Source organism: Drechmeria coniospora, chromosome 02, assembly GCF_001625195.1.
Source record: "Drechmeria coniospora strain ARSEF 6962 chromosome 02, whole genome shotgun sequence".
NCBI lineage: Eukaryota > Fungi > Ascomycota > Sordariomycetes > Hypocreales > Ophiocordycipitaceae > Drechmeria > Drechmeria coniospora.
The window spans coordinates 3,166,499-3,192,766 of NC_054390.1; the positions used below are offsets into that span (position 1 = coordinate 3,166,499).

Here is a 26,268-nt window from a genome sequence, read left to right on the forward strand (position 1 = left end):
AGCTGCATGCACTCTTGACGGCCAGTACTGGCACATCATTGAGCATGTAAAGTACTCCAAGCTACAGTACTCTTATCAGTACTCCGTACTCCGTACAGTACTTGTATTAATGGTGCCAATGTACCGTTAGGAGAACCTGTACCAAGACATGGCATACATGCCTAGGACCAACACTACCGCACTCCGTACTGTAAGTACTGTAGATACCGTCGAAAGAAAAGTACTCGTACAGTAAAATCAGTGTCCTCTACTGCACGAGTTCTAAACCACTGCAAGTCAATGCACTGTACTTGTACATACACACCATCAAGCAACGCAAGGCATTGTTGGCCGGGGTGTGCCGAAATTGCTCCTCGTACCTGTACTTGTACATGTAATTACTTGTACATCAGACGTAATACTGAACATGTGTTCTTGGACGGAGGCTTGTACTTGTACTTGTCGAACCACTACGGCTACGCAGCATTGCGTTGTACTCATACCCTAGTTCCTCCATCGTCCACTTGTGCGGAGTGCATGTACTAGTGACCTCCTCTAACGGTAGCGGGGTTTATGCACCTCATCAGCTTCATGCTCGTTGGGCTATAGTGACATGTACAGTACAGTACAGGTACGCCTTCCACCGGCACGTAACAGTACCTAGTACATCTACACGTACCGTACGGAGTACATGTACTTACTTACGCGGACAGTGCAGGTGTTGGTGTACTGTACAGTATAAGCCGTCGCGTACATCCATCACGGAACGGTGTTCTGCGTGCACCACGGTAAGCGTATTGTTTACTATTACCTAGTAATACTAACCTTCGTGCTAATTTACACTGCAAGACACAAGCAAGTGTAGGTAGGCTGGTACTAATGCTGTATTCAGCAAGGCATTCTGCGTATCCGCGCGAGTGCTTGACCAACTCCTTGCTAGCAGCAAGTGTGGGTGTACGGCGGAGCGAGGCCACTGGCATCATGTGCTGCCACGCTACCCAGCGGCAGCCCGTCCCGTCCAACGGGTGAGTGATCAGTATTAATTACGGCCCGGGCAAAAATCAAATCCGTCATCCCCCATCGGCTGCCTCCACGTCACACCAAACCCTCTCGTGTCATCACCGTCACACCATCACAACTTCTCTGCCTTTCTCTCCCCTCCGTCCACCGTCCGTCGTCCGCACTTCGGCGTTGCGTCTGCTACAAAGTGCCTCATCTCGCATTCGGACGCCGACTCGGCAACGCAATCGTACGCTACAGTACATACTTCCTGCTGGCAGCGGCATTGCTTTTTCCATCGACACGCGCCGCCCGCACCCGCCCAGCATTCCAGCCTTCGTCCCACGCCTCCTCGTCATCCTCTGCAGCGCCGTTTCAATTCCTCCAACGCTGAATTGAACCCACACCGAACCGTTGGAAGCATGATTGACTAGGCCGACGTGCACGAGCGCCGCAACCTCTCAACTCTCGCCATGGACAGCCCGTTCAACCAAGGCAGAGGGAATGGTCAATCGTCCACGTATGTTCCCCCCCTCCCCTCCCCTCCCCACCCCTGCCCGACGTCCCCGATGCCGTTGAACGACGCTGCAACCGAACCCCTTTTTGCTGACCACGTCGGACCTCGTAGACCCCCGCAAAAGCCAGTGGGTGGCAGCAACTACCAGGTCAACGTGAACCGTACCAAGACGAAGAAATGGGTCGAAGCCAAGGTCCAGAATTACGACGGTGACGACTGGGGTGCCGACGAGTATGATGACGATGCCGCCGAGCCAGCGTCGCCAGTGACGCAGCGGACGCCAGCGACGCAGCCGACATCGACGCAGCCGACATCGACGCAGCAGACATTGACGCAGCCGACATCGACGCAGCCGACATCGACGCAGCCGGCATCGACGCAGTCGCCATCGACACAGACCCCGTCGAGGCAGTCGCCGGTGACCCAGTCGCCGGTGATGCATTCGTCCGGCAACCCGCCTGGAGCGGCTGCGACGTCTTTGCCGTCCGCCCCGAATCCCCTCGACGTGGCCCGCGCACCCTACGCCGCCACCGGTGTACCGTCGTCTCCTGCGAATCAGTCGCAGCCCATCGCAGACCCCCCCTCGTCCAGCAGCCCGCCTGTCCGCGAGAGGACCGTCTCCCCACCCCCTGCCGCGGCCGCTACCGCTACCAATGCCGTCGCCGCCGCCGCCCTGCCCGACGAGTTGGTCCAAAAGACTTCGGAACAACCTCCATCCTCCGTTCGACCCTCCAACGTACGCACCCGCGCGAATGAAGAGGACACTTTGGATCAAAGGTCTCCCCGTCCTGGCCCGAACGATGGTGATCAAACCTCGAGCCGATCCGACTCGCTTTGGAGAGACGGCAGCCTCAGTCCCAACCCTGAATCGGGAGTGGGTGCCCGTCCTGCGAACCCCCTCCCGAAGCTTCCATCCGTCGTTCGCATGTCCACCTTTGCCCCCAATCTGTTTCTCTCCACCGGCGGTGCCTTCTTCTCCGACCCAGGAATGACGAGCAGCGACGGCAGAGGATCCGCATCGCCTTCCCTCAGGGACGGAAGCACACCTCCGCCGCTGCCGCGTACCATCACGCCCACATCTACGACTGTCGAGCGCGAACCGATGCCTGCGATGAAGGGAGTGCTGCTGCCTGCCCAAGAGAAGCCTGCCATGTCGCGAGAGCCAATCGTTTCGCACGAGCTATCCGTCACCAAAGCCGTCCCGCTCGCTACCCTTGACTCCTACACCGCTGTCAAGTCCACCGCAAAGGCCAGGAACGACGAGGCCGCCGAGGCCAAGCGCAAGACCGAGGCCCGAGATCCTCTGCCTGCTCACCCGGCCGCCCTCGTCTCCGAAACACCCGAGAGGGCCACTCCCAAGCCCGAGGCCGCCGCTTCCGAGCGCACGCGGAAGCCTCCCGCTCTCAGCCCGCAGATGGGCCTTGATGCCGTTGAGCCGCTGCGGACGCAGAGTCCGCGCGGCCAAACCAAACTGCTCGATGAGAGTCGCGGCTCCGACGCGGCGCGTGCCGCTGATCAGACCCCGGTCGAGGTGGAGAAAGAAACGACGCCCGAGTCTGTCCACCTCGCGCCCACCTATGGCAGCGTCGCGTCGTCGCCCGTCAAGGATAGCGACATCCTCAGCGATGAGATTCTCAGGTCCCTCAGCCCCGGCGGAAAGGACGCGGCCGACCCATCCTTCGGCCAGACTGTCGACCATATCCAGCATGCCCCCTCGGCGTCCACCCGCGACAGCAGGTACACGCTGAAGGATTACGATAGCTACTGGGCCCTCACCGCGGCCAAGCCTGATCCCGTCGGCGAGGAGTCTGATTCGGAGACGGCACCGCCTGCGCCCCTCGCTCCCGATGGCAAAGCCTTGCCCTCGAACCCCCCCGCGTCATCTTCTGCTACACCCGCGGGATCTGCGGAAGGTACCTTGCTGTCGGAGGAGGAAGCTCGAATCAGGCGCAGGTTCTCCTGGGAAGCTGCGTCGCGTGGCGTGTCGCCTGCGCCGCCCGGAGCCCCGACGGCGTCCCATGAAGCCTCGGAAACGTCCCAAGGTGCACCGACGGCGTCCCGTGAGGCACCGAATGCGCCTCATGAATCACCGACGGCGTCTCGCGGACCGACGCCTGCGTCTCATGAACCGCCGCCCGCCACCCCCGCCAAGTCACCTCCCGTTTCCGATGGTGACGCGGACCATGGGCTTCGAAATCGTGACGCCGGGGTGTCCGAGTCTCAGCCGTCCGTCGTCGGCTCTGTCGCCGCCTCCGCGGCCGTCTCCGCTGTCGCTGCAACTGCGGCCGCCTCTGCTGTTGCCTCGTCACATCGTCCGAACTCGACACTTGAGCCTTCGCCCCCGGTGTCTGCCTTGAGCGATAGGCAGCTCCTGGAGAACAAGAGGCTACCGAGCCCCAAGGAGAGGACTCTGACAACGCAGACGCCGCCTCGAATGGTGTCCCCGAGTCCGCCGCTAGACTCCCGCCTGCCAAGGGACCCCCCGACCTCCCAGGCGGCTGCTAGTCAGGCTGTGCCTTTCAGAGAGATCATGGGCTTGCCTACTTCGCCCGAGAGAACTGCCATGTTCAATGCCTCTCGTGACCACTATGCCGTCACGGACTCGGGCTTGGATGACTGGCTGGATAGCATCAAGGACCAGCACCCCGAGTATACCCATGGACCGGTGCCGTTCCGTGCGGCCACGTCGGGTCAGTTGGGGGCCGCTGCTGGAAACATGGCCCCTGATGCCCTCGCGAATACAACGACTCAGCAGCCGTATTATCAGCAGTACGGTGCGAGCTCCACGAGCTCCGTAACCTCCCCACCTTCGTCCCGACCACGCCCTGGAGGGCCGCAGACGTCCCAGCAAGCGAGCGGCGGCTCTCTGGGACACTCCGGCAACCAGATAGGCTCGAAGAGCAAGGAGTTCATGCAATCTGCGGGGAAGATGGGCAAGGGTTTGCTGAGCAAAGGGAGGAGCAAATTGCGCGGAAGTGGGGATAAGGAAAAGGTATTTCACTGACCTTTCTTTCCCTGATCTTTTCGTGGCGAGCCGGGACCCTGCACGCTTCACACGCCTTCATTCGTTTTTCATTTACTGGGTAGGAGTTCTGTTGAATGGACCGTTGCTTTGTCTGGAGTCATCTGGATGAATTTTTAGTCTTTATCCGACCATGATATTTCTGGCCTACCCGAGATAGGAATTTCACCACTCGTTTCCCTCTTTCCCTTACCACACATCACTCAACTCATGTCTTCATGTGACGAACGGATATTAATGTTGTTTTGTCGAATAGGCCGATTCCTCCCCTCCTTCCGTCCAGCCGAAGGTCAAGAATGAGAGGCGAAAGTCTTGGGGTCTTGGCCTTGGCACCAGATCTGCCTCAGATGAAGTCGCCTCTCCACCCCGTTCGCACATTGCCATCCAAAACGACCTGGCGAACGCGGCGCAGGTTCCTCCGCCCACTGCCGTGACTGCATCTGCACTGCTGCATCCTTCAACCCCCCAACGGCAGGGGCAGCATTGGGCCCCAACCTCCGGCCAAGCCATCCAGACGGATCGCGAGCAAACCCCGCCGTTCCAAGGTCCTCCTCCTTCTACCCCTGTCGGCCGGGCTGTTGCCGGCCTGAGCAGGCTCGAAATCCCCCCTGGGAGGCCATCTGTGCAAAGTGACGGCGTCGGTATCGGCATCGAGCATCTCGGGGGCGCCGACGACGGACGCAAGCAGCCACAAGGCGAAGCAACAAGGGAGCATGGTTTGGACGAGTGGGTGACGGTGCCGCAGCAGTCGAATAACCAGGGACCTGCTGCAAACATGCTGCCATCCGTTTCGACGACACAGCGTGAGGCTTCTGTTCCTGTTTTCGAGCATAGCGGTGTGTCGGTGCCGTCTCAACCGCCAGTTGATGACAACGAGCCCAAGCGAGATTCATCATTCATTGGACTGCCGCCGATTAGGAGAAGCTCCACCTTTGCTCTCACATCCAAGGTAAAACGAAAGAGCCGACGAACCCCGGGAGATGATGCGAAAACGGATGGCGATGGTGTGCTGTCTCATGCGGACGAAGACAACACCCGCGCAGTGAAGAAACCGGCTGAACCCGAAGAATTCATTCCGCTGCCCGCCCCGGAGACTGCTCAGGATATCGATATTGCCAATCGCCAAGTAACCGACAAGACTGACACCCACACGACAAAGGAAACGCTTAACCACCAAGAGGAGCTTCCACCATCCAACCTGGCTACTCCCCATGGCAATGACACTGTCGACCTTCCACCAAAGAGCAAAGCTCTTACTTACGGAGCGGCACAAACGGAATCCCAAGCTTCACCTTCACTACTTGTGCCAGTTGTCACCCATGCTGCCAGTATGGCCGACCCTGTTCCTGCGGACGAGGACGGCAACGGTCCAAATAAGGATACTCTTAACCCCCAGGAACCGCTTCCACAACCTAGCCCTGATACCACTCAAAATGTCGATGCAGTCGACCCTGACACTCCGATCATGGACAAAGGCAACGCCAGGGCGATGAAAGGAATACTTGTACCCCGGGAATCACTTTCGCCATCCGGCTCGGTTACTACTCAAGATACCAGTGTCGCTGACAGTCCACCCATGGGCGAAGGAGATGCCCAAGAAATGAATCAATCGGCTAAACCCAAGGGGTTAGTTGCACTATCCGGCCTCGCCAGGACTCAAGATATCGGTGTTACCGACCTCTCGTCCGTGGATAAAGGTAGCGCCGAGACAGCAAATGAGTCGAATGAATCCCAGCAATCGCAATTGCAATCCGCCCCCGCTACTACTCAAGATATCTCTGGTTCCGACACTCCACCCGTGGACGAAAGCAGTGCCCATACGACGAAGGCAATTCTTGAACCACAGAAACTCCTTCCACAATCCAGCACAACCACTACTCAGTCTATCGACACAGCCAACCCAGTAATCGTTGACGAAGGTGATTTTCATGTGAAGAAGGAAGTGGTTGAATCTCAGGAATCAACCCCACAACCCCGTCCTGATTCCACTCATTCTATTGGCATGACTATCCTACCGATTTTGAATCAAGGCAGCTCCCACACAAAGAGGGAAATGGTTGAATCACAGGAATCGCTTTCCGGCTGGCCTGTCGGCCAAGATTTCGGTTCAGACAACCCACCGAGTATGGAAGAAGGCAGCTCCCGTATGGTTGTGCCCCAGGAATCGCTTGTACAAGCCGGCCCAGCTACCACTCAGTCTATCGGAACAGCCAACCCACTGATTGTAGACAAGGGTAGCGTTTATTTGACAAAGGAAAAAGTTGAATCTGAGGAATCGCTTCCACAATACGGCTCGGCTACTATTCATGACATCACTTTGGAGGATCCTTTCATTGATGAGAGAAACTCCCCCAAGACGAAGGAGATGGTTGAATCTATGGAACCGCAGTCCGGCCCAGCTACCGCTCAGTCTATCGGAACAACCAACCCACTGATTGTAGACAAGGATCGTGCTTATATAACGAAGGGAAAAGTTGAATCCGAGAAATCGCTTCCACAATCCGGCCCGGCCACTACTCATAACATCACTTTAGAGGATCCTTTCATAGATAAGAGCAACTCCCGCAAGACAAAGGAGATGGTCGAATCTGAGGAACCGCATGTACAATCCGGTCCGGTTACTGCTGCAGATATTATTGCCGAGTCTCAATCTGTAGAAGAAGGCAATGCCCACACACCTACAAAATCAGCTGAACCTCAAAAGGCGCCGGCGTTGACTTCCTTGGCAACTACTGGAGATGTTGACGATGCCGACACTACAAAGAGCGATGAAGACATTACTCGTTTGGCCAAGAAATCAGCCAAACACCAAGAATCGCTTCTGTCATCTTCGTTGGATACCACCCGAGGTGTTGGTAACGCCGACCCTATAACGATAGATGAAGGCAGTACAAATTCGGCCAGCAAATCAGTCAAATCATCCCAAGAGTCGCTTCAATTGTCATCATTGGATACCACTCAAGATATTGGTAGTGCCGACCCTTTACAAACTGACAAAGACAGCACCAATAGGATGGATGGATTGGATGAGGTCCAGGAATCTGTTCCAGTGTCCGAACTGACCACTTCTTCGAATGCGGATTCTGTACCTACAGTCAAAGGCAGCGCCGGCACAAAGAATGGATCAGACGAGCTCCATGATTCGGTTCTAATGTCTGAACTGACGCCGACTACCTCGAATGTCTATGCTGTACCTATTGTCAAAGGCAGCACCGGTATGATCGATAGATCAGATGAGATGCAGGAATCGGTTCCAGAACAGACCACTTCTTCGAATGCGGATCCTGTACCTACAGTCAAAGGCAGCACTGGTACGAAGAATAGATCAGACGAGCTCCATGATTCGGTTCTAATGTCTGAACTGACGCCGACCACCTCGAATACCTATGCTGTACCTATTGGCAAAGACCGCACCGGTGGGATCGATAGGTCAAATGAGGTCCAGGAATCGGTTCCCGTGTCTGATCTGACTACTACTTCTAATGCCGATCCTGCATCTGTTGATGCGGGCAGCACCCGCACCACCGATAGAACAGATGAGCTCGAGGAGTCGGTCCCGGTATTTGAACAGCCAACTACTTCGAGTGCCGATTCAGTACATGTGGAGAAGGGCAGCATCCGTGCGACTGATAGACCAGATGGCCCTGATGAAGCGGTTCCGGTGTCCGAACCGTCTGCTACCTCAAGTCCCCATCTCGCACCGATTGAAAATGGCAGCACCCGTACGATCAATAAATCCGAGCTCCAGGAATCGGTTTCGGCTTGGGAGCCGACTACCTCAAATATCCATGCTCTTCCTATTGGCGAAGGCAGTACCAGGGCAGTCGATGGATCAGAGGAGCTCCAGGAATCGGCTCCAGTGTCCGAACTGACTTCATCGAATGCGGATCCTGCATCTATTGATACAAGCAGCACCCATACAACCGATGAATCAGATGCGCTCAAGGAATCGGATCCGGTGTCTGAACCAGTTTCAACCTCGAGTGCCGATCCTGCACCTATTGACAAAGGTAGCACCCATGCGATCAAGAAAGCAGCTGAGCCCCGTGAACCAGTTCTGGTGTCTGAGCCGTCCGCTACCTTGAATACCGATCCTGTAGCTACAGACAAGGGCAACACCCTTACAGCAAATGGATCAGATGAGCTCCAGGAATCGGTTTCGGTGTCTGAACCGACCACTACCTCGAATGCCGAACCTGCACACGGCAGCGGAGGCAGCGCCCCTATGACGGAGAGATCAGATGAACTGGAGGAATCAGTTCCAGTGGCCGAACCGACAGCCTCAAAAGATGCCGCCATGGCTGAACCTGCACCCAAGAATGCTCTGCAAAAGGACGTTTCGGCGTCGCAAGTCGAGGTGCAAGATGGAAATCATGCGCAAATGGCTGTACCTCAACATGACGCACCGACTCCGACTACGGTGAACAAAAAGGCCCGGGTTCCGCCGCCTTTGAAACTTGTTAAGCCATCGCGTGAAGATAACTTGGGGATGCCGGTTCAGCAGACCCCTCCACTAGGGACCGGCCCCTGGAAACTCGAGGAAAGCTACCTTTCCGAGCCCTTACACACCGTTTCGAGAAATCGTCCTGGAACAAGTGGCTCTCAGCACGTCTACGGCTTTGACCAACGGACTGGGTTGCCTCTGCTATCTCCTCCACCTGCCAGTTCGCGAACGAGGACTGCTGCTATGCCGCCATTATCATCGCAACGGTGGCCAGAACTCTTCTCCCGTCCAGGCCAGAACGAGATGGATAGAAGTCGAGCAAACATGGGGCCTGGACAGCCACCCGTTCAACAGTATCAAATGGCCGCCAATCACCAAGAGCCCACGATCTCGGGTACACAATTCAATGACTCTTCTCGTGGTGATGTCGTTTCCCCGGATGATGATCGGGGGCGCGGCAGACGAGGATCGGGCATCTTCAAGGGCATTGGGGATCGCCTTGCTAGGGCGACATCTCGTGACAGGCGGAAGTCTGTCATCGACAGTAGACCGTCTGAAACCGATTCTCCCGTTGGTGAACGGGCTGGATCCATTGTCTCTGTCGGCGACGGCCAGGAGCGGAATAGTCGGAGGTCAAGCATCGTTTTCGGCCGCATCGGTCGGGCTTCGACGGAGGATCGAACCCTTCGAAAAGGAAGCAAGGACGACCACCAGGCCAATACGGAAACCCAGGCTTCCATCATTCAACCGCAGCCTCAGTCTGACCGTCGACACTCCATTCTCAGTGCCGGGGCAAGCGATCGAGTACCAACCCCGACGTCCACGCAGGCCAACGACTCAACAAGCGTGCTTGCCGCCAGTATCGACGAGAAGCCGGCGACGAAGAAGAGGAGGTTCTCAAGCATAATAAGGGTGGCTGGAATCAAGAACATGCTTACCCGCTCTGGTAATCATGATAACGCGCGGTCCTCCAACGGCAGACCCCCTACTCTGTGCAGCCAGCCTCCGGAACACCTCGTCAGCCAAAATCAGTCGCGTGGTAGCACGAAGAGCTCCTTCGAGAGAACGGAGCAATCTTCAAGGGGCCAAGAATCGTTGAGCCGGTTTGAGAATGAAGAAATCTCGCCCCTGAGTGCTCATCCGTCAAGAGAAGCCGGCCAAAGGGCTACAGGGTGGCACCAGCGGTACCTTAAAGGGCAGCCACCGCCAACGACGTCCCAAAGGCACCCGCTGTTCCTGCAGGAAGCTTTATACCAGCCACGGACAGGACATGTTCGCCCGCAAAGCCAGCAGCTGAATTCATACAGTCCCCAAGGCGCCGTCGCATCACAGAGACGATATAGCCAGCAGGTTTGGCCGGGCCGAGGAGAAAACGGGCCACTCCAGGGTCCGATATCAGGCTACGAGCCTAGGTATGCTCAGGTGCCCATTCCGATGGGATACAGTACGGTCCGGGGCGAGGGCATTGCCTCTCCCATGGCGTTTCATACGCCGCGTCGGATGTCCCTAGGTCCATACAACCCGTATCAACCACGGATGTTTCCCACTGGAGACGTGCAAAGACAAGTTCAACAAGCACCTTTGACGCAAAGGGGGTTACCGGAACGTTCATCTACACAATCACCTGGAGGTTTTCCCTTTGATTCGACTGTGACTGCTGAGAGGCGTCGTGTGAGTGCGGGAGACAGTTTCGCCATGGCCAAGGAACCGAGCATAATTTCACGGAGCACCTTGCCCGCTATCCCGGATGATGGGTCGCAGGAGAATGAGTCCCGACAGCTGCGCTCAAGCGGGCATGCCGTGGAGGGATCTAGCAGCCACACGAGTGACGGCAAGCCAGCGCCGGTCGATTCCGACAGTGCCTTTTCACACTCCAAACCAGCGGATCAAAATAGGGCGTCAGAAGGGAGCAAAATGCCGGAACCTGCAGCAAAGGTTGCCATGAACGATGACAAGGGGAAGAACGCAGCGCGGGACATATTCGACACGGCGCCACTGAACAAGGACAGCACCGGTGAGAGCCAGCGGCATGCGGCGACGTCGCGAACGGTGTCGGACGACGGCATCAGCTCCGCCGGCGAAGTAAAGAAGCCAACGGTCGTCGAGAGCAGCGGACCAGCGGCCGAGCTGGATGATACGGCTGACCGGTACGAACGAAGACGTCGGCTCGAGTCGCAGGAGGAGAAGATATTCTACAGCCCAGAGGATGACGATGATTATCAACCGCAGATGAGCGCGACGAGCTATCCTGGCCAGGAATGGAATCCGTTCGGCGAGTCCGAGCCCTGGCAGGACGAGTAGGAGAATATAGTGTACTAATTTGGGTCGTGTACAAATCAGCAACTCTGAAGGGGCAGGGTACCCCTGCAGGCTTGCGTCGGCCCGGCATTGTTGGTTGCATATCAGTTTGTTTGAAGAAAAGCACATGGTCATGAGCGAAAAGTCTTGTTCATACAATGTCTCGCCGGCTACTGGTTCACGAGACAGGATACATATTGCATGGAGGTGTACGAAATGGTGACGACTTGGAAGTCAAGAAAAGGGTGACGGGCATAGTGAAAGCCTTTATGGAATAGAATCATTGCGGACGTTCCCCGTGCGAGTTGAAGATTCGCCGAGCATATATTTGCACTCGCCATCGCTGGTGTTCTACAGTAGGCTTCCATCTTCCGTCATGACTGTTTTCTCCTTGAGACGTATGAATACGCTGGGTCCCATGCACAACATGTGCGCGTCGTCGACACCCGTCACGGCGATGAGAGGAAAGAAGGGCCTCTCGATGTTGAGGTGGGATCAACCGGTCCCCTACAGCTTTGACGGGACCCATTCGGGCTTCTCCTTGGTGAGAAAAGCCACGAGTCCGATGCGCAGGTTCTCGCCACTCAAAAGACGCTTGGCGTAGCGGTCCTGGACGAGCTGCACCGACTGTTCAACGCTCGCCGTCTCCCACGCTTCCCGGAGGCCAGCGCGGCTCACGATGACGGCATCGGGCGACATGTCGGCGACATCCTTGGCCAGGGCGACGGCCTCGTCGAGCAACGAATCGGCCGTGGCCGAAACTCGGGCGAAGCCAAGATCCATGGCCTCCCGGGCGGAGAGAACGCGGCCGGCGAGGACGATTTCCGAGGCCGTCTGCATGCCAAAAGTCCTCGCGATGCGGGGGAGGCCACCGGCGGCGGGCCATAGACCTCTCTTGGCCTCGGGCAAGGCGAAGGTGGCCGTGGGCGAGGCGACGACCATGTCGCTAGGTCCCCTGTCAGCTCCGTCGCTCGGCTCGCCCCGTGAGGAGGGAGAGGTGGAGGGAGAGGTGGGTACCAGTTGAGGGCCAGCTCGAAGCCGCCGCCGAGGGCGAATCCGTTGACGGCCGCGATGACGGGTTTCTTGCCCAGACGCCGGCTGAGGCCCATGAAGGCACCGGGCGGGAATGTGGGCATCGTGGGCATCGACGGCTCGTCGGCCGACGCCCGCCGTTCGGCCTGCTCCTTGAGATCCTGACCGCAGCAGAAGGCGCGTCTGCCGCGGCCGGTGACGACGGCGACGCGGAGCGAGGGCTCGTCGTCGAACCAGCGCCACAGCCTCTCGCCCTCCCAATGGCCGGCCATGGTGATGGCGTTCATGCTGGCCTCCCGGTCGATGGCGACCATGAGGACGTGCCGAGCCGGGTAGCTCAGCACGTAAGTGGGCGTGTCCGGGGGTTGGGACGAGAGCTGGTCGGCCATGATGGCACGTTTTGCCACTTGACGATGACGGTGATGACGAAGCGAAGGCATCTACGCACGGCGAGGTGGTAGGTACCGCTGCGAGCTGCTGTAGGCACTCGGAAGTAAGGGGTACGAGCAGCAGCAAGTACTGTATAATTTGCATAGGTACCTGCGTCGGAGGCAGCTCAGTAGCAGTGCGGCGATGGAGACGTCGGTACCTCGTGCTAGGGGCAGCCGTGTTACCGAGGACAACATGTGCGCCGCTGGCTCAGGTACACCGTACCTGGATTACCTCGTGGTGTAGGTACAGGGTACGGAGCAGGGAGCAGACCCAAGTGCGGAGTACTTGTACATGTACTGTATTGTGCTGTAGTATGAATAATTGTTAGCACCTCGTTGTACTGTAAGTACTGTAAGTACTGTAGTTGTGCTGTAATAGTTGAACGTTGAAAATGTACTCCGTACAAGCAAGTACAGGTGGTGTACTTACTAGGTCTTACGTGGTAGGAATATGTAAATGTACATGTACTCGTTCGAGGTACCGGGTATTAATTAGTGCTCTACAGAGTACTGAGCCGCACGATGGCACTATGATGCGGGGGAGCCCCCACTGAAGCATCCGCTAGCCAGGGTTCTCCAAACCCCCCATCGGGTGCGGCGCCAGCGGATCGCGGCCTCGGGCGGATTCCACAGGGTCCGATTGAATGAGTTGTGACAGCACCAAAGGTGGTAGCCCGCCAGAACCCCGCACATGATACAGTACAAGCATCGTCCTGGTACCTGACCACAGCGACTCCAACAGCACATGTACAACTACTTTGTATAATACTGCTAGGTAATACCAAGTAGTGCTTACTAGGTTCCTAGTACCTAGCACTGAGTTCTATCCTAGGTACACTTGCACTGCACGTACAGGTAGGTAGGTACTGCAGAGCCTTCAGTATGAACCACAGTGCTAACAGGCGCCGCGTTCAGGTCAGCGGGAGTACTTTGGTGCTGCGCGGTAGGGGTGATGCCAGCCTTGGGCATGTCACATGTCTTCTCGCCACCGAGAGCGTCGGTGGGCGAAATGCATCGTTCGCCGTTTGCACGTCAACTCTTGCCTCCATATTTCTCAGCCATCCTATATCGTCGAGCAAGCAGCTCGTTTGGGCCTCTACCATGGCGACGATGGTCTCGAAGCCGGCCGTACCCATCATCGTCGGCGTCGGTGACTTCCGCAACAAGTCGCTCCAAGTCCAGGACGCCATGGAGCCGGCACAGCTCATGGTCAAGGCCGTAGAGTCTGCCATCGCGGACACGGGCCTAGGCGATGCGTCTCGAAAGGAGCTGCTCTCCCACGTCGACAGCCTACGGATCGTGCCGACCTGGACCTGGGCCTACCGTGACCTTGCCTCCCTCGTCGCCGGCCGTCTTGGCATCGAGCCCTCCCACACCGAGTCTGGCTACCACGGCGGCAACCAACCGGCCTTGCAATGCGACAAGGCGGCGAAGGCCATCGCGGCGAGGGAGAGCTCCGTGGCCATCTTGGCGGGCGGCGAGGCCCTCGCATCTCGTGAGTCCGGCCGGCAGCGCGCCGGACCATGGGCAGTCGGTAACGTGATTCGCAGTCGCCGCCTGTCAGAAAGCCGGGCAGAACCCTCCTCCCGGGTGGCCGGAGCAGGACCCGGACGGCAAGAATCTCGGGTCCATCGACATGTCCATCCTGCGCGAGAGTGAGTGAGCGACATGTCTGGCGAGCGAGCGCGGCTGAGCGGCATCAACAGGCGTGGGGACGCGGCACTCGATGGGGCTTCCCATTCACGTCTATCCCCTCTACGAGAACAGCCGGCGAGCGCACCGAAGGCAGACGGCGGACCGCAACTCGCACGAATCGGCAACCATGTACGCGGCCTTTGACCGAATCGCTTCCAAGAACGAGCACTCGTGGAACTACGGGGAGCCGACGAGGAGCGCCGAGGTCATTGGAACCATTTCGAAGCGGAATCGCATGATTTGTGAGCCCTGTGCGTCACCCCCTTCCCCCTCCCGTCCCAGCAGGGTCCCTCCCTATCCGGCCGGCCACGGGGAAAGGGCGTGAGCCTACGGTGGATTGACACGACGAGGAAGATCCGCTGCTCATGAATGCGTTCAACATGGTCAATTTATCCGCTGCCTGCGTCTTGACCTCGACCGAATTGGCCGACAAAATCGGCATTCCGCAGGACAAATGGATCTACGTCCTCGGGGGCGCCGGAACGCACGAAGAAGAGAATTGTACTGCATGACCGGTCCCGTCGCAGATGGATGGACCATGTCGAGGTGCTGACGCGGCCTAGTCTGGGAACGACGGCACTATCACCAGAGCTCGGCAATTTCTCAGTCGATCGATGCGGCGCTGAACGTCTCGGGCCTCACCAAGGAGGACATTGACTGCTACGACTTTTACTCGCAAGTGCCTTCGTTTTCGTCTGCCGTTCTGGATGGCATCGGGCTAACGGCGCGACGTCAGCTGCTTCCCCATCGTGCCCAAGCTGGCGTGCGATCATCTCGGCCTCTCGACGACGGCGGCGGGGAAACCGATCACGCTGCTCGGTGGCTTGACATCGTTTGGCGGCGCAGGAAACAACTATTCGATGCATGCAAGTCGCCTCGTCCGACACGACAGCCACGGCGACTGAGGATGTGGTGGCTGACAACGAGGCAGGCCATCAACGCCATGACACGCGAGCTGAGAGCGGGTAGAGGCAAGAATGGCCTCATCCTCGCCAACGGAGGCATGCTCACGCACCAGCACGCTCTGTGTCTCTCGGCCAAGGCACCGTCGGACGAGCGGGGATATCCCACCAGCAACCCGCTGCCGCCGATTGCCGGCCGCTCGACACGGCCCTTTGTCGAGACGGCCGAGGGCCGCGGAACCATCGAGGTGGGTTTGACGTGGCCGGGCACCGTGCTGATGGGCGAGCTAACGAACGATGCGCTCCAGACGTACACGGTCGAGTATGATCGTCAAGGCTCCCCGGCCATGGGACTCATCGTCGGCGTACTGCAAACGGGTGAACGATTCCTCGCCAACCATGGCGATGAGCAAACTCTTGCCCAGCTGGCGAGCTCCTCGGTCGAGCACGTCGGCCAAGCCATTCGGGTTCGACCGAGCGAAGGGGGACGGAATCTCTTTACCCTCGACTGGAGGACGAATCTGTAGGACGACGGCACGGGAGACAGGATGGTGCCTCGGACCACAGTGGATTGCCGCGCCTTCTCCACATGCCATCGGCCGCCATGGCAAGGGAAGCGGCATGATGGAATCAATAGACATTGTTGACCAAGACGGGGCCTGGGTATTCTTCCTGCGTGAGCTGCGTGCTGCGATGGCCCAACTGGCCGATGGATGTTGCGTCCAGTGGAAGGGTTGGCCGACTGCTCCCCTTGCTACTTTGTGTGTGCTGTGCTGTATGTATGGAGTTCATCGGGGCACTCGTCGGTGATGCAAGCGGTAGGAGATGACGTCCAGGGTCAGGTCAAGTGTTGTTCCGAGCAAGCCTCGCCGAACGATGGGCGGGCAATGGTCAGCAGCTAGCGAAACTAACGTTGCAGAGACGGATTCGAGGGCTTTGCTCGGCCGCGGTGATGGCGTTGCAGGGCGTTGGATGGAAATATGGGTCGGTCCCAAGCCGACCGCTCTTTCTGGCACACGCACTCACTTGTCGACGGTGGTTCGTGGCACCGCGTTTTTTTCTTCACCTTTTTCGCCTCACTTCGAATCCCTCTCGTCTCCGGAGACATGCGAGACGGACGAATTCAATGACGGTCTCCGCACCCATGGCAACGGACGAGCTCACGCCGCTGATCCCCAAGGCCAAGGCCCTGCCCAGCAAAGGCCAATGGGGCCGCGAGCGATGGCTCCTCCGGGTGGCCCTTGACGTCGAGAAGCGCATTCTGCTCGCCGGCTTCCTCATCACCCTCGCCTTCAGCTACACGCAGGTCCCGTATGCTTCGAGCCCTCTTCACCTCCAACCGGTTGTCGTTGTGCTGACCAGGACGCCGGCCTTGCCCGCCCAGACTGGTCTACGTCTTTCGTCTCATGGAGTGTGACATCTACTACGATAGCCACCCGCCCTACGACGGCGTGGGAGATCGTTGCAGCAGAGACGAGATCACCGCCGGATCGGCGAGGCAGTTCAGTCTTCTGGGCATGAGCACAACCCTGTGCGGTACGTTTCGTCTCCGGCCAGGCCTCCACCGCTTCATCCCTCCAACCTGTTTCCCGTAGGAACGCTGAACCTCTTCGTCGCCGGATGGGTCGTCAAGAGGTACGGGCCCCGGGCTGCCCTCATGGCCCAGACGTTTGTGCCCGCCATCCGTGTCGCGGCCCAGATGCTCGGCGTCGTGGCTGGCAAGCGGACGGGCATGACCATGATCCAAGCCACGCAGCTAATCACCATCCTGGGCGGGCCTGCCGGCTACATGTGAGCAAAACGCCGCCTCGTCCCGCCCAGCTCCGTGCGTTCCGTGCATCGCTCACACGACGACGGGCGACTAGTCTCGTCGTCAACATCATCGCCGGCGAAGTTGTCGAAGCGTCACGACGGACCGCCGTCTTCGGCATGCTCCAGGGATGCATCATGCTTGGTCAGGGCATCGGCTACCTCGGTACGGACGCAGGCCCTCGTCGACGACAGCCCCGACGGTGTCTTGGCTAACTCGGCGCAGCGGGCGGCATGATCGGCGACGCCGTCAACATCAGAGCCCCGTTCGACGTCGCCTTCCTATCCTTCCTCTTGGCCGGCACCTACGCCTGGCTGGCTCTTCCGTACATCCCGCCCGAGTCCATGTCGAGCGCGAAGCGGTCGGACGAGAAAGGAGACGCCGGCTTCCTCGCACCCTTGAGGATCCTCGTCCCGCAGCGGCTGCGGGCCGCCAACGGCAAGATGACGAAGCACTACGGCGTCATCTTCCTCTGCTGCGGCATTTTCCTCGGCGTGGTACGTCTTCGCTTCCCGCCACCTTCGCGTCTCCCACGGTCGCGTGCATGCGTGCTGAGGAGAGAGGCCGCCCCCTAGCTCGCGACGGGTTACGCACCCCTTCTCATTCAGATGTACGCCACGGCGGCCTTTGGCTTCAACCAAGCCGACAACGGCTGGCTCATGTCCGAGTTTGCCTTTATGCGGAGCTTCTTTCTCCTCTTCCTGTTCCCCGCCATCATCGCGTGGGGGCGGACGAGGACCCTCTCGGCGTCGGCCTCGTCGTCGGCGCCACCCCGGCCCCGGGTGTCTTCGGATGCCGACGACGGGCACGCGACCTCGGTCCTGCTGCCGACGGACCCGGCGCAGTTTGACGCGACGGCCGGCGAGCAGGCGGACGAGGAGCCGGTGCCGTTCCCGTGCCCCGACGGCGCAGCCCCCGACGGCTGCCTCTTCGACCTCGTCTTCCTGCGCTGGAGTCTGGTCGTCGACGGCGCCCTCACGACCATCGCCGCCTTTGCGACGAAACGATGGCACATCTATCTTGGTGAGCGCGTCTTGTCCCCTCGGGATTGGAGCTGCCGAAATAACCATGCTCGCTTGCCGCCATCGTAGCCGCCTTTCTCTTGCCTTTTGGCTCCGGCTCCGCGCCGGCCGCCAAGGGCGTCATCACGAACATGTGTCCCGAATCGCAGCGAGCCGACGCCCTGAACGCCGTGACGCTCGTCGAAAACGTCGCCCGGCTGTCCACGCAGGGCTTGTTCGGATTCGTCTTTGCCGCCTTGGCCGTCGTTGGAAAGGCACACGCCACCTTCTTCTGCAACGCCGTAGGCAGCCCCACGAAGTCGCCAACACGAGGCGGTCCGCGTTCCACCGCCATGCTGACGGACTTTTGCGCAGGCCATCGCCGTCGTCGCCGTCGCCGTCCTCTTCTTTTCGCGATTTCCTCCCGTCGACAGCACCTTGGTGGACAAGGATGAGGAGGAGCCGAATGCGGCTGATCAGGGCGTGACTGCGCCGTTGAACGGAAGGCCTGTTGCCGGCGAGCCAACGGCACGTTAACAGAGCACCACGCCTCTTGCATAAATAGATGGCATGCGCGCCAGGGGGTTTCATCCTCTTTGTTCAACCCGGGTACATTTGCTGCCCGTTTCGTCTAGATGAAAACGATTGGTGAAACTGCGACATATTCGACAATGTGTAACGACGCCGCCTACAGCGCTTGGTGGTGCTCGCGAGCAATGCTGCTCCTTGGGGAAATGATGGGCATTGTTCACGCAGGACCGACCGTACGGATCCCCCGGGGCCAGTACGGAACTGTCGCTTCGCCCAAGGCATGCCAAAGGCGACGTGCTCCCGTGGTGCGGCACACCTAGATGGATGCAACCCTCTCGATGGCGATCCGTCGTGATGCCTTGATCGTCTGCGACTTTGGAGGTCAATCCCTGGATGACTCCTCGGCAGCTGCGGCACCGGGCCGTACATGCGTGCCGGCTCGCACCTGGCCGACGAGCTGTACATGTATACTTGGCACATTCGTCCCGTGACGGTGTTTCAAATCTCGTCAGGGCGGAAAATGTTCGAGGCAGCGAACGATACACGTCATCGAGTGCCGCGATAAGGCGAAACCCTTTAGGATTCAGCTCCAGTCATGGAACGAATCGGCGGTGAAGGAGTGGATGACGGCAGCAGATGGGCGTACAGTTACAAAGGGCCGTGGGGACTCGAGGTTGATTCCTTCGATTCGTCGCTCTCGGTGCGCGATGCACGGTGCAGCAGGACATGTCATGAAATATGACCAGTCTCCCTGGTGATGGCCATCGAGAACGGGGACGGGCGTGGGCCATTCGAGCCGAAGTGGGTGCCCTTGATTCGAGTGCCGCAGGCGTATGTGCTGTACCTGCACGTGCTGTAGCCGCACGAGCATCGCGGTCCATTACTCGCGCTCGTTCAAGGAGAGAGAGCGCTTGGGGGGGGGGGGATGGCGATGGCGCTGTCGGTTGTCAAGACGAACGCAGTGGCCAGCAAGTGCCAGCAGCACGCGGCACGGTCCTCGCAGCTGCCCGCCCGGAGCATGGTAGGCAGTGGTAGGGAGCACGGAGCACTCTGCAGCCGCATCACCACCCTGCTTGCTGTCCCATGTTTGTTGTTTTGAAACGTCAGACGGTTCCCCATTTCAAGGTGGTCAAACCAAGAACCTGGACCCTGGTCATGATTCGGGCGGACCCAGTTGGCACGAGAGTCGTCCGTCTCCACCAGGCAACCTACGAGCACATGTACTTGCTGTGAGTACTGTACTTCTGTGAGTATATTAGCACATGTACTTGCTGTGAGTATAGCACATGTATTTGCTGTGAGTATAGCACATGTACTTGCTGCAAGTACAGCACATGTACTCCGTACTTTGACGAGTAATACATGTAGGTACTTTTTGCGACTGCTTCTACGAGTGCTCCGTACGCCGTGCACTAACAATAATGCTAGTCTTGTATTGCTCCGTACGGGACGTTGGATACGGATACGAAGCCGTCGTGCATGTGCACGCGCACGTGCATCAGCATGCGCATGTGCGTTGCATATTCCTACTCCTTCGTTTCGGTCGTCGGAGTAATAATAGTACTGCTACAATGGCCGGAGGACCTGGTGTACATGTACTTGCTGTGTTCCGTGGCAGTACAGTAATACGGAGGAGTTGAACTTGTACCATGACTGGCGTACTTGGTTGTACAGTACTGCGGCCCGAGTACTACCTTGGTAGGTACGAGCACAAGTAATACTAGGACGTACTAAATATGCAAGCACTTACAGTACAGTACAGTACTTACCTCCAGTTAATGGAGGTACATTACTGTGGCCGCAATACTTACATGCCCTGTCCCGAGTACCAACTTTGGCCAGTACCAATTGTAGCCAGTACCAACTGTGGCCAGTACCACCTGTGGCTAGTACCAACTGTTGCTAGTGCCAACTGTTGCCAGTGCCAACTGTGGCCAGCACCAACTGTGGCAGCACCCACTGTGGCCCCAGCACCATCTGTGGCACGAGTGCCTACAGTCACTAGACAAAAGTAACGATTCAGTTGGGCAGCGCTACTGCTAAATATTGAATCGACATTTTTGCCACGCTGCTGTAAAAGTGCTGCGGCCGGAAGGGCGGATGGGCGGATGGGCGGATGGAGGGGTGGAGGGATGGAGGGATGGAGGGATGGATGGGTGGATGGATGGGCGACAGCGAGGCGTTCGCCCGACGACGTTGGGAGAGCGCACACACGTCCTGCGCACACTAATACCACCTCGGGCGATTGACTGTGCATGCGTAGCGACCAAGGAAACCTGTACTTGCATGTAAATCTATTTGTAGATGGGCGTGGTGGAGGAGGAAAGCTTGCCGCCTGGACCTTGTGCCCTTTGGTGCTCGCGCTCGTACGTGCCGCCGGTGTTCGCTAGCCCGCTGCTGGTACGAGCCCCCGGAGAGCACCTGGCGGCGGGTCTCGAGGTGCTGCTTGTCGGTGTTGGTACGTGTGATGCCGGCGGTGGCGCCAACAGCACATGTTTACAGATGCCACCTGTAAGTACTTGTCACATGTACAGTACAGCACAAGCACTTACAGTACCGTCCGTGGCGCCGCTCGTGCTGCTGGGCTCAGTGGAGGACTGTGGTTGTACCTACTACCTGTACCTGCTACTTGTACCAACTGCTTGCTCCTACTACTTGTTCCTACTACTCGTTCCCACTACATGTACCTACTACTTGTGCCTACCACTTGTTCCTACTACTTGTACCAACTACTTTTTCCAACTACTTGTTCCTACTACTTACTCCTCCTACTACTTGTACCTACTACTTGTACCCACTCCTTACTTGTTCCTACTGCTTGTACCGACTACTGGTACCTACTACTGGCACCTACTACTGATACCTACTACTTGTACCTACTGTAGTTGCACTACTTACTTGTACGTAGGGTCGCAATACTGTACACGTACAACCAAGTACTGACTGCATGTACAGTAAGTAGCTGTGCGTGTGCTGGCGCGTGCAAACAGGCGCCTGCACATGCTCCCACGAATAGGGCGTGACGGTGGCGGTCCCGGGCGCTAGGCACGAGGGGTGTAGCGCCGCTGCAATCGCCGGCTCCTCTGCGCCGAGCGCTCGGCTCCACTTCTCCAGAAATGGGTTACTCCGGCAAAGGGTGCGAGCCATCCCTCCGCGCACGACAGGTACTACGTAGTACCACGCTAGAACCCGGCGGGCGCCTCTCCAGCCCACCGCCGGGTTAGCACCGACCGACCAGCCGGTTCCTCCTTGCCCTCGCGCTGTCGATTTGTCATGCCGCGAGCTGCGAGTGACGGCCGCCTCGGAATGACGACAGGAAGAAGACGCGTACGGACGGGCGATTCGGGGCGAGCATCCGTCGGCAGGAGAAGGGCCTGGTCCACCCTTGTGCCTCGGCGCTCGGGCGGTAATGATATTACTGGATGCCTAACGGAACGGGATGACGACGGGCGGTGCATACCAGCAAACGAGGTTCTGTGGTACAGAGTGCATGTACAGTATTCATGCGAAAATGTACAGAGTACCGCAGCACATGTACCGGCACTGTGCTGTACTTGTATGTTACAGCACTTGTTTGTGCGCAGGGCTGGGGCCGCAACGAACCATTGCCCAGCTACTAGTACTTACATGTACATGTGTACAGTACATGTGTACATGCACTCCGTACGCCAAGTACTTGCTTGTACAGTACTTGCTTCTTGTACTTACGCATACGGCACCGTACCCCGTACCGTGCATGTACTTACATTACATGTACGAGGAATGCGGCACGGAACTGCCAGTGCTGCTGACGGTGCAGAGTCATAATACCTCGAGTCCGAAATCGTAACCTGCGCGCATTTCAGCAGATACCGTGCGCCATCGCGGACGCACGTCTTTGAAGTACACGCACTCGTCGAGGTACAGGCAAGTTGCTATGCTTTGGGCCTGCTTCTCCCGGTGCTGGCAAGTGTTGGCAAGTATTGGAATACATGCGAGCAATACTGCAAAGCAATGTCGTCGTAGTATAAGTACAGTACATGTACATGCAAATCGACTGCTAGCTGTGCTTACTGTAGCTCCCACTGCCAAGTACTTACCTAGTACTTAGATACCTACTAGGTGCCTAGTACCTAGTGCTTGGTATGTAAACCGGCAACCGCACCGTGCGCCTCGACATGTACCCATACCACAGTGCACCCTTCATTTCCATACTGGCATGCTTCCTCGAGGCCGACTCAGCCACCCACGTCGCCACAGCGGCCGAGCCCAGCACCGTCCCCACCATGGCACCGGACGGCCATCGCCACCATGCCCACGCCGAGCCTAACGAGCCTGACCAGCGAAGCCTGCCAGAGAGGCCCACTGCTTGCGGAAAACAAAATCCTCTCAAGCCGGCCTCCCCTCCATCCTTGGCCGTCACATCGCCGCGAATAGGTCGCCGTAATAATGCATGACCTACACCTATAGTGCACGCACCGCACTCGTGCGACCGCAGCACCGTACCCGTCCGTACCCAACCCACCCCGTCGACGTCGCATTCGGCTTGCTCGCCTCGCCTCGCATCGTCCTCGCCGTCTCCTCTTCTCTACTCCGCATCTCGTACGCCTACGTACGCACGAATACTGTCTGCTCGCTCCCACCCTCCTTTCTGCCCTCGCCGAAAACGACGATTCGGAGAGAAATAGAGACAGAGTGTGTGTGTGCGTGTGCAGCCTTTTTTACCCACCGGCCCCAAAGGCGAGAGCATCGACATCAGCATCGGCATTTGCATCCTCCCACCTCAGCCTCGCCCTCCGCACCGTCACCCCATCACGACAAGATATCCCGCATACAGCTCCCCTCGCCCTACGCTTCGCCACCCCTTCTCCGTTCGTCCCTACGCAGCCTCCTCCTGCCTTTTCTCGCCATGCGGATTTGACGAACACCATCGATCCCACCTTTTGACGAGCGTTCAGAGCCACACCGCCGGCCCTCTGTGGGCACCGGGCGCCGAGGAAACTCCAGACGAAGAGTCGACGACGACCGCTCCATCTGCCGCCTAGATAGATACCCTGCCGAGAGCGTCAGCAATCCAGCACCGGCTGCATCGGCCAACGGCAGCCGCTGCACACCGGGTCCTCGCAGCAGCGGCAGCTTGTTTTACCTGGTCGTCGCCTGCCTGACCTCGCCAGGGTCTTTCGGATACCCTGCAAGGGCCTTCCTTTACCCCATCCCAGCTGCCTTGCCACATACGCACCGAGGCGAGCGGACGGTGGACGATCGAGTCGCCTTCCGCCTTGCAACTTTCCACGTCCGACCTCCATTTTCCCACCTCTCCAACGGCACCCGGCGTTGTTGCCCTTATGGATTCGTACGTCGCTCCTCCTTCCCTCCCCCCTCCTCCCTCCCCCCTCCTCCCTCCCCTCTTTCAATCACCGCCACCGCACCTTTCCTCCCCCGAACCATTCATGGGCCGCCCTTGTCGCCGGACCGAAGAGGTTCGAGTCTCGGCTGTCTCGGCCGCTCGAGACGCACCGTCGCCATCCCGCCACGAGAATGCCGCCGCCGCCGCCGCCATGAGACTGTCCATGGCCGTCGCTGACATCTTCTCCAGCCTCATCCACGTCGCCGGCTGGGCCCAGCACAGCCAGCCTGCCCGTCCTACCTCGAGCCGGTCCTTTGGCCACCTCAGATCCCTCTCCGTCGCCGCCGCCTCGTCCGCCTCCTCCCCGTCCCCGAGCCCGCCGAAGCTGCGGCTACCCTCCAAGTCGACGTCGACGTCGCAGATCCCAACCATATCCTCCACCGCCGGCTCGCAGCTGGCACCCCTGTACGCCAGCGATGAGATGAGCACGCTGCCCGATCCCCGCAGCCGAGATTTGAGCCCCGCCAGCGACACGGCGAGCTCGGGCTCCAGCCGTCACCCCGACCTCGACGACGAGGTGGCCACGTTGAGCACGAAGCTCGTCAACGCCATCAACCACCAGACCGTCCTCGACGACACCTTGTCGTCCACCCGCCTCGAGCTCCAATCCGCCCGAGCGCGCATCCGGGAGCTCGAGCAGAAGAACCGCGACCAGCGCGAGATGATGAACGGTGACGTCTGGGTCCGCCGATCCACCTTTGACGTGGAGAGGAAGGCGATGCAGGCGGACAAGAAGGCGATGCAGGCGAAGCTGGCCGACGAGGTGGCCAGACGGCTCGACACGGAGAGGGAGAAGAGGGTCATTGAGCAGGAGGTGGAGAACCTGACCACGGCCCTGTTCGAGGAGGCCAACAAGATGGTCATCGGCGCCAAGGAGGAGGCTCAGGCCCAGATGGACGCCTTGCAACGAAAAAACGACCAGCTCAGGGCCCAGCTCGCCGATTCCGAAAGCCTGCTCCAGTCCCAGCAGGAACAGCTGTCGGAGCTCAAGAACGTCATGGAGGGCATGGCATCCGAGCGCGACGACCGCACAAACTGCACCGCCCCGTCCTCCCCGGGCATCGCGCGATTCGAGATCCTCGACGACGACGACGGCGCGCCCGGCGCCCCGCCCTCACCCGACGCCTCTTCGCCCTGCCCGCCCACGAGCCTGCATCACCTCATCCTGCCCGTCCTGCGCGTCGACCTGGCCTCGTTCGAAGACTTTGCCTCCCTCGCCCATCTCTCCCACCAGCCTCGAAGCAACCGCGCGTCGTCGGGATCCTTGGGAGGACTCGCCGCTCTGTCTCTCGGCCTCGGCGGTTCCACCTCGAGTGCCCTTCTCAACAATGCCTCCTCCGTCTCCCTGAACGCGTCCGCCTCCGCCCACGGCAGCCACTCTCCGACACCCAACACGCCTGCCTCGTCCGCGAGCGCAGGCTCCGCCGCCGTCGCCGGCGCGCCGATGCCGAACCTCAAGGACACTCGATTTTACAAACGCGTCCTGGCCGAGGATATCGAGCCCACCTTGCGGCTCGACACGGCACCCGGCCTCTCCTGGCTGGCCCGCCGCTCGGTGCTGACGGCCATGACGGACGGCTCCCTCATCGTGGAGCCCGTCCCCCAGAGCACCACGTACATGGCCATCGTGAGGCCGCAGCACTATCCCTGTTCCTTGTGCGGCGAGGCCCGGAAGACGACGGAGCACCTGCGCCGCCACCGCTTCCGCACGAGCGACGCCGAGTCGGCGCAGAGGTATCCTCTCTGCAACTACTGTCTCGTTCGCGTTCGCTCCACCTGCGACTTTCTCGGCTTTCTTCGCATGGTCAAGAACGGCTACTGGAAGGCCGACGACGAAAACCTCGAGAAGGCGGCCTGGGAGGAGAGCGTCAAGCTCCGTGAGCAAATGTTCTGGGCACGCATCGGCGGCGGCGTCATCCCCGCCAACCAAGCCGTGTTTGCCACCGCTCTAGAGGCCGGCAAGGCCCTGCCGGCAAGGGACATTGCCGTCGACTCCGAAGACATTCCGGGCACCATGATGGTGGCAGGAATGGCGGGCGGCAGGGAAACCCCCGACGAGGAAGCCGACTGCTCTGATGGTGCTGGTCCGGAAGCCACGCCGAACTCCGTGGCCGATCGTCACGCGCAGGCCGAGCGAAAGGGTGACGAGCGAGAGTTTGAAACCCCTGGCGACCGCCCTAAGCGGGCACAACAAGACTCTGACAATGAGTCCTTCTTTTAA

General features: G+C 59.0%; 6 protein-coding genes across 6 annotated transcripts; 5 read left to right on the forward strand and 1 right to left on the reverse strand.

The window, feature by feature from the left end:
* Positions 1-1,451: 1,451 nt before the first annotated feature.
* Positions 1,452-11,262, forward strand: DCS_04006 (uncharacterized protein; the record flags this gene model as incomplete). The annotated part of the gene is made up of 3 exons (XM_040801318.1): positions 1,452-1,498; positions 1,607-4,487; positions 4,774-11,262. 3 exons carry the CDS (start codon positions 1,452-1,454, stop codon positions 11,260-11,262), a joined length of 9,417 nt encoding a protein of 3,138 aa, XP_040656351.1.
* A 504-nt stretch (positions 11,263-11,766) lies between these two features.
* On the reverse strand, positions 11,767-12,680 carry DCS_04007 (uncharacterized protein; the record flags this gene model as incomplete). Its single annotated transcript, XM_040801319.1, has 2 exons — positions 11,767-12,205; positions 12,277-12,680. 2 exons carry the CDS (start codon positions 12,678-12,680, stop codon positions 11,767-11,769), a joined length of 843 nt encoding a protein of 280 aa, XP_040656352.1.
* Positions 12,681-13,823: 1,143 nt separating this feature from the next.
* On the forward strand, positions 13,824-15,846 carry DCS_04008 (thiolase; the record flags this gene model as incomplete). The annotated part of the gene is made up of 5 exons (XM_040801320.1): positions 13,824-14,217; positions 14,273-14,377; positions 14,429-14,659; positions 14,981-15,249; positions 15,310-15,846. 5 exons carry the CDS (start codon positions 13,824-13,826, stop codon positions 15,844-15,846), a joined length of 1,536 nt encoding a protein of 511 aa, XP_040656353.1.
* A 617-nt stretch (positions 15,847-16,463) lies between these two features.
* Positions 16,464-18,667, forward strand: DCS_04009 (uncharacterized protein; the record flags this gene model as incomplete). The annotated part of the gene is made up of 8 exons (XM_040801321.1): positions 16,464-16,630; positions 16,704-16,855; positions 16,915-17,110; positions 17,185-17,294; positions 17,355-17,626; positions 17,738-18,152; positions 18,221-18,432; positions 18,506-18,667. 8 exons carry the CDS (start codon positions 16,464-16,466, stop codon positions 18,665-18,667), a joined length of 1,686 nt encoding a protein of 561 aa, XP_040656354.1.
* A 4,151-nt stretch (positions 18,668-22,818) lies between these two features.
* Positions 22,819-23,587, forward strand: DCS_04010 (uncharacterized protein; the record flags this gene model as incomplete). Its single annotated transcript, XM_040801322.1, has 2 exons — positions 22,819-23,083; positions 23,139-23,587. 2 exons carry the CDS (start codon positions 22,819-22,821, stop codon positions 23,585-23,587), a joined length of 714 nt encoding a protein of 237 aa, XP_040656355.1.
* Positions 23,588-23,985: 398 nt separating this feature from the next.
* DCS_04011 (GDP/GTP exchange factor Sec2p) lies at positions 23,986-26,268 on the forward strand (the record flags this gene model as incomplete). The annotated part of the gene is made up of 1 exon (XM_040801323.1): positions 23,986-26,268. The coding sequence occupies one exon, from the start codon at positions 23,986-23,988 to the stop codon at positions 26,266-26,268; it is 2,283 nt and encodes a 760-aa protein (XP_040656356.1).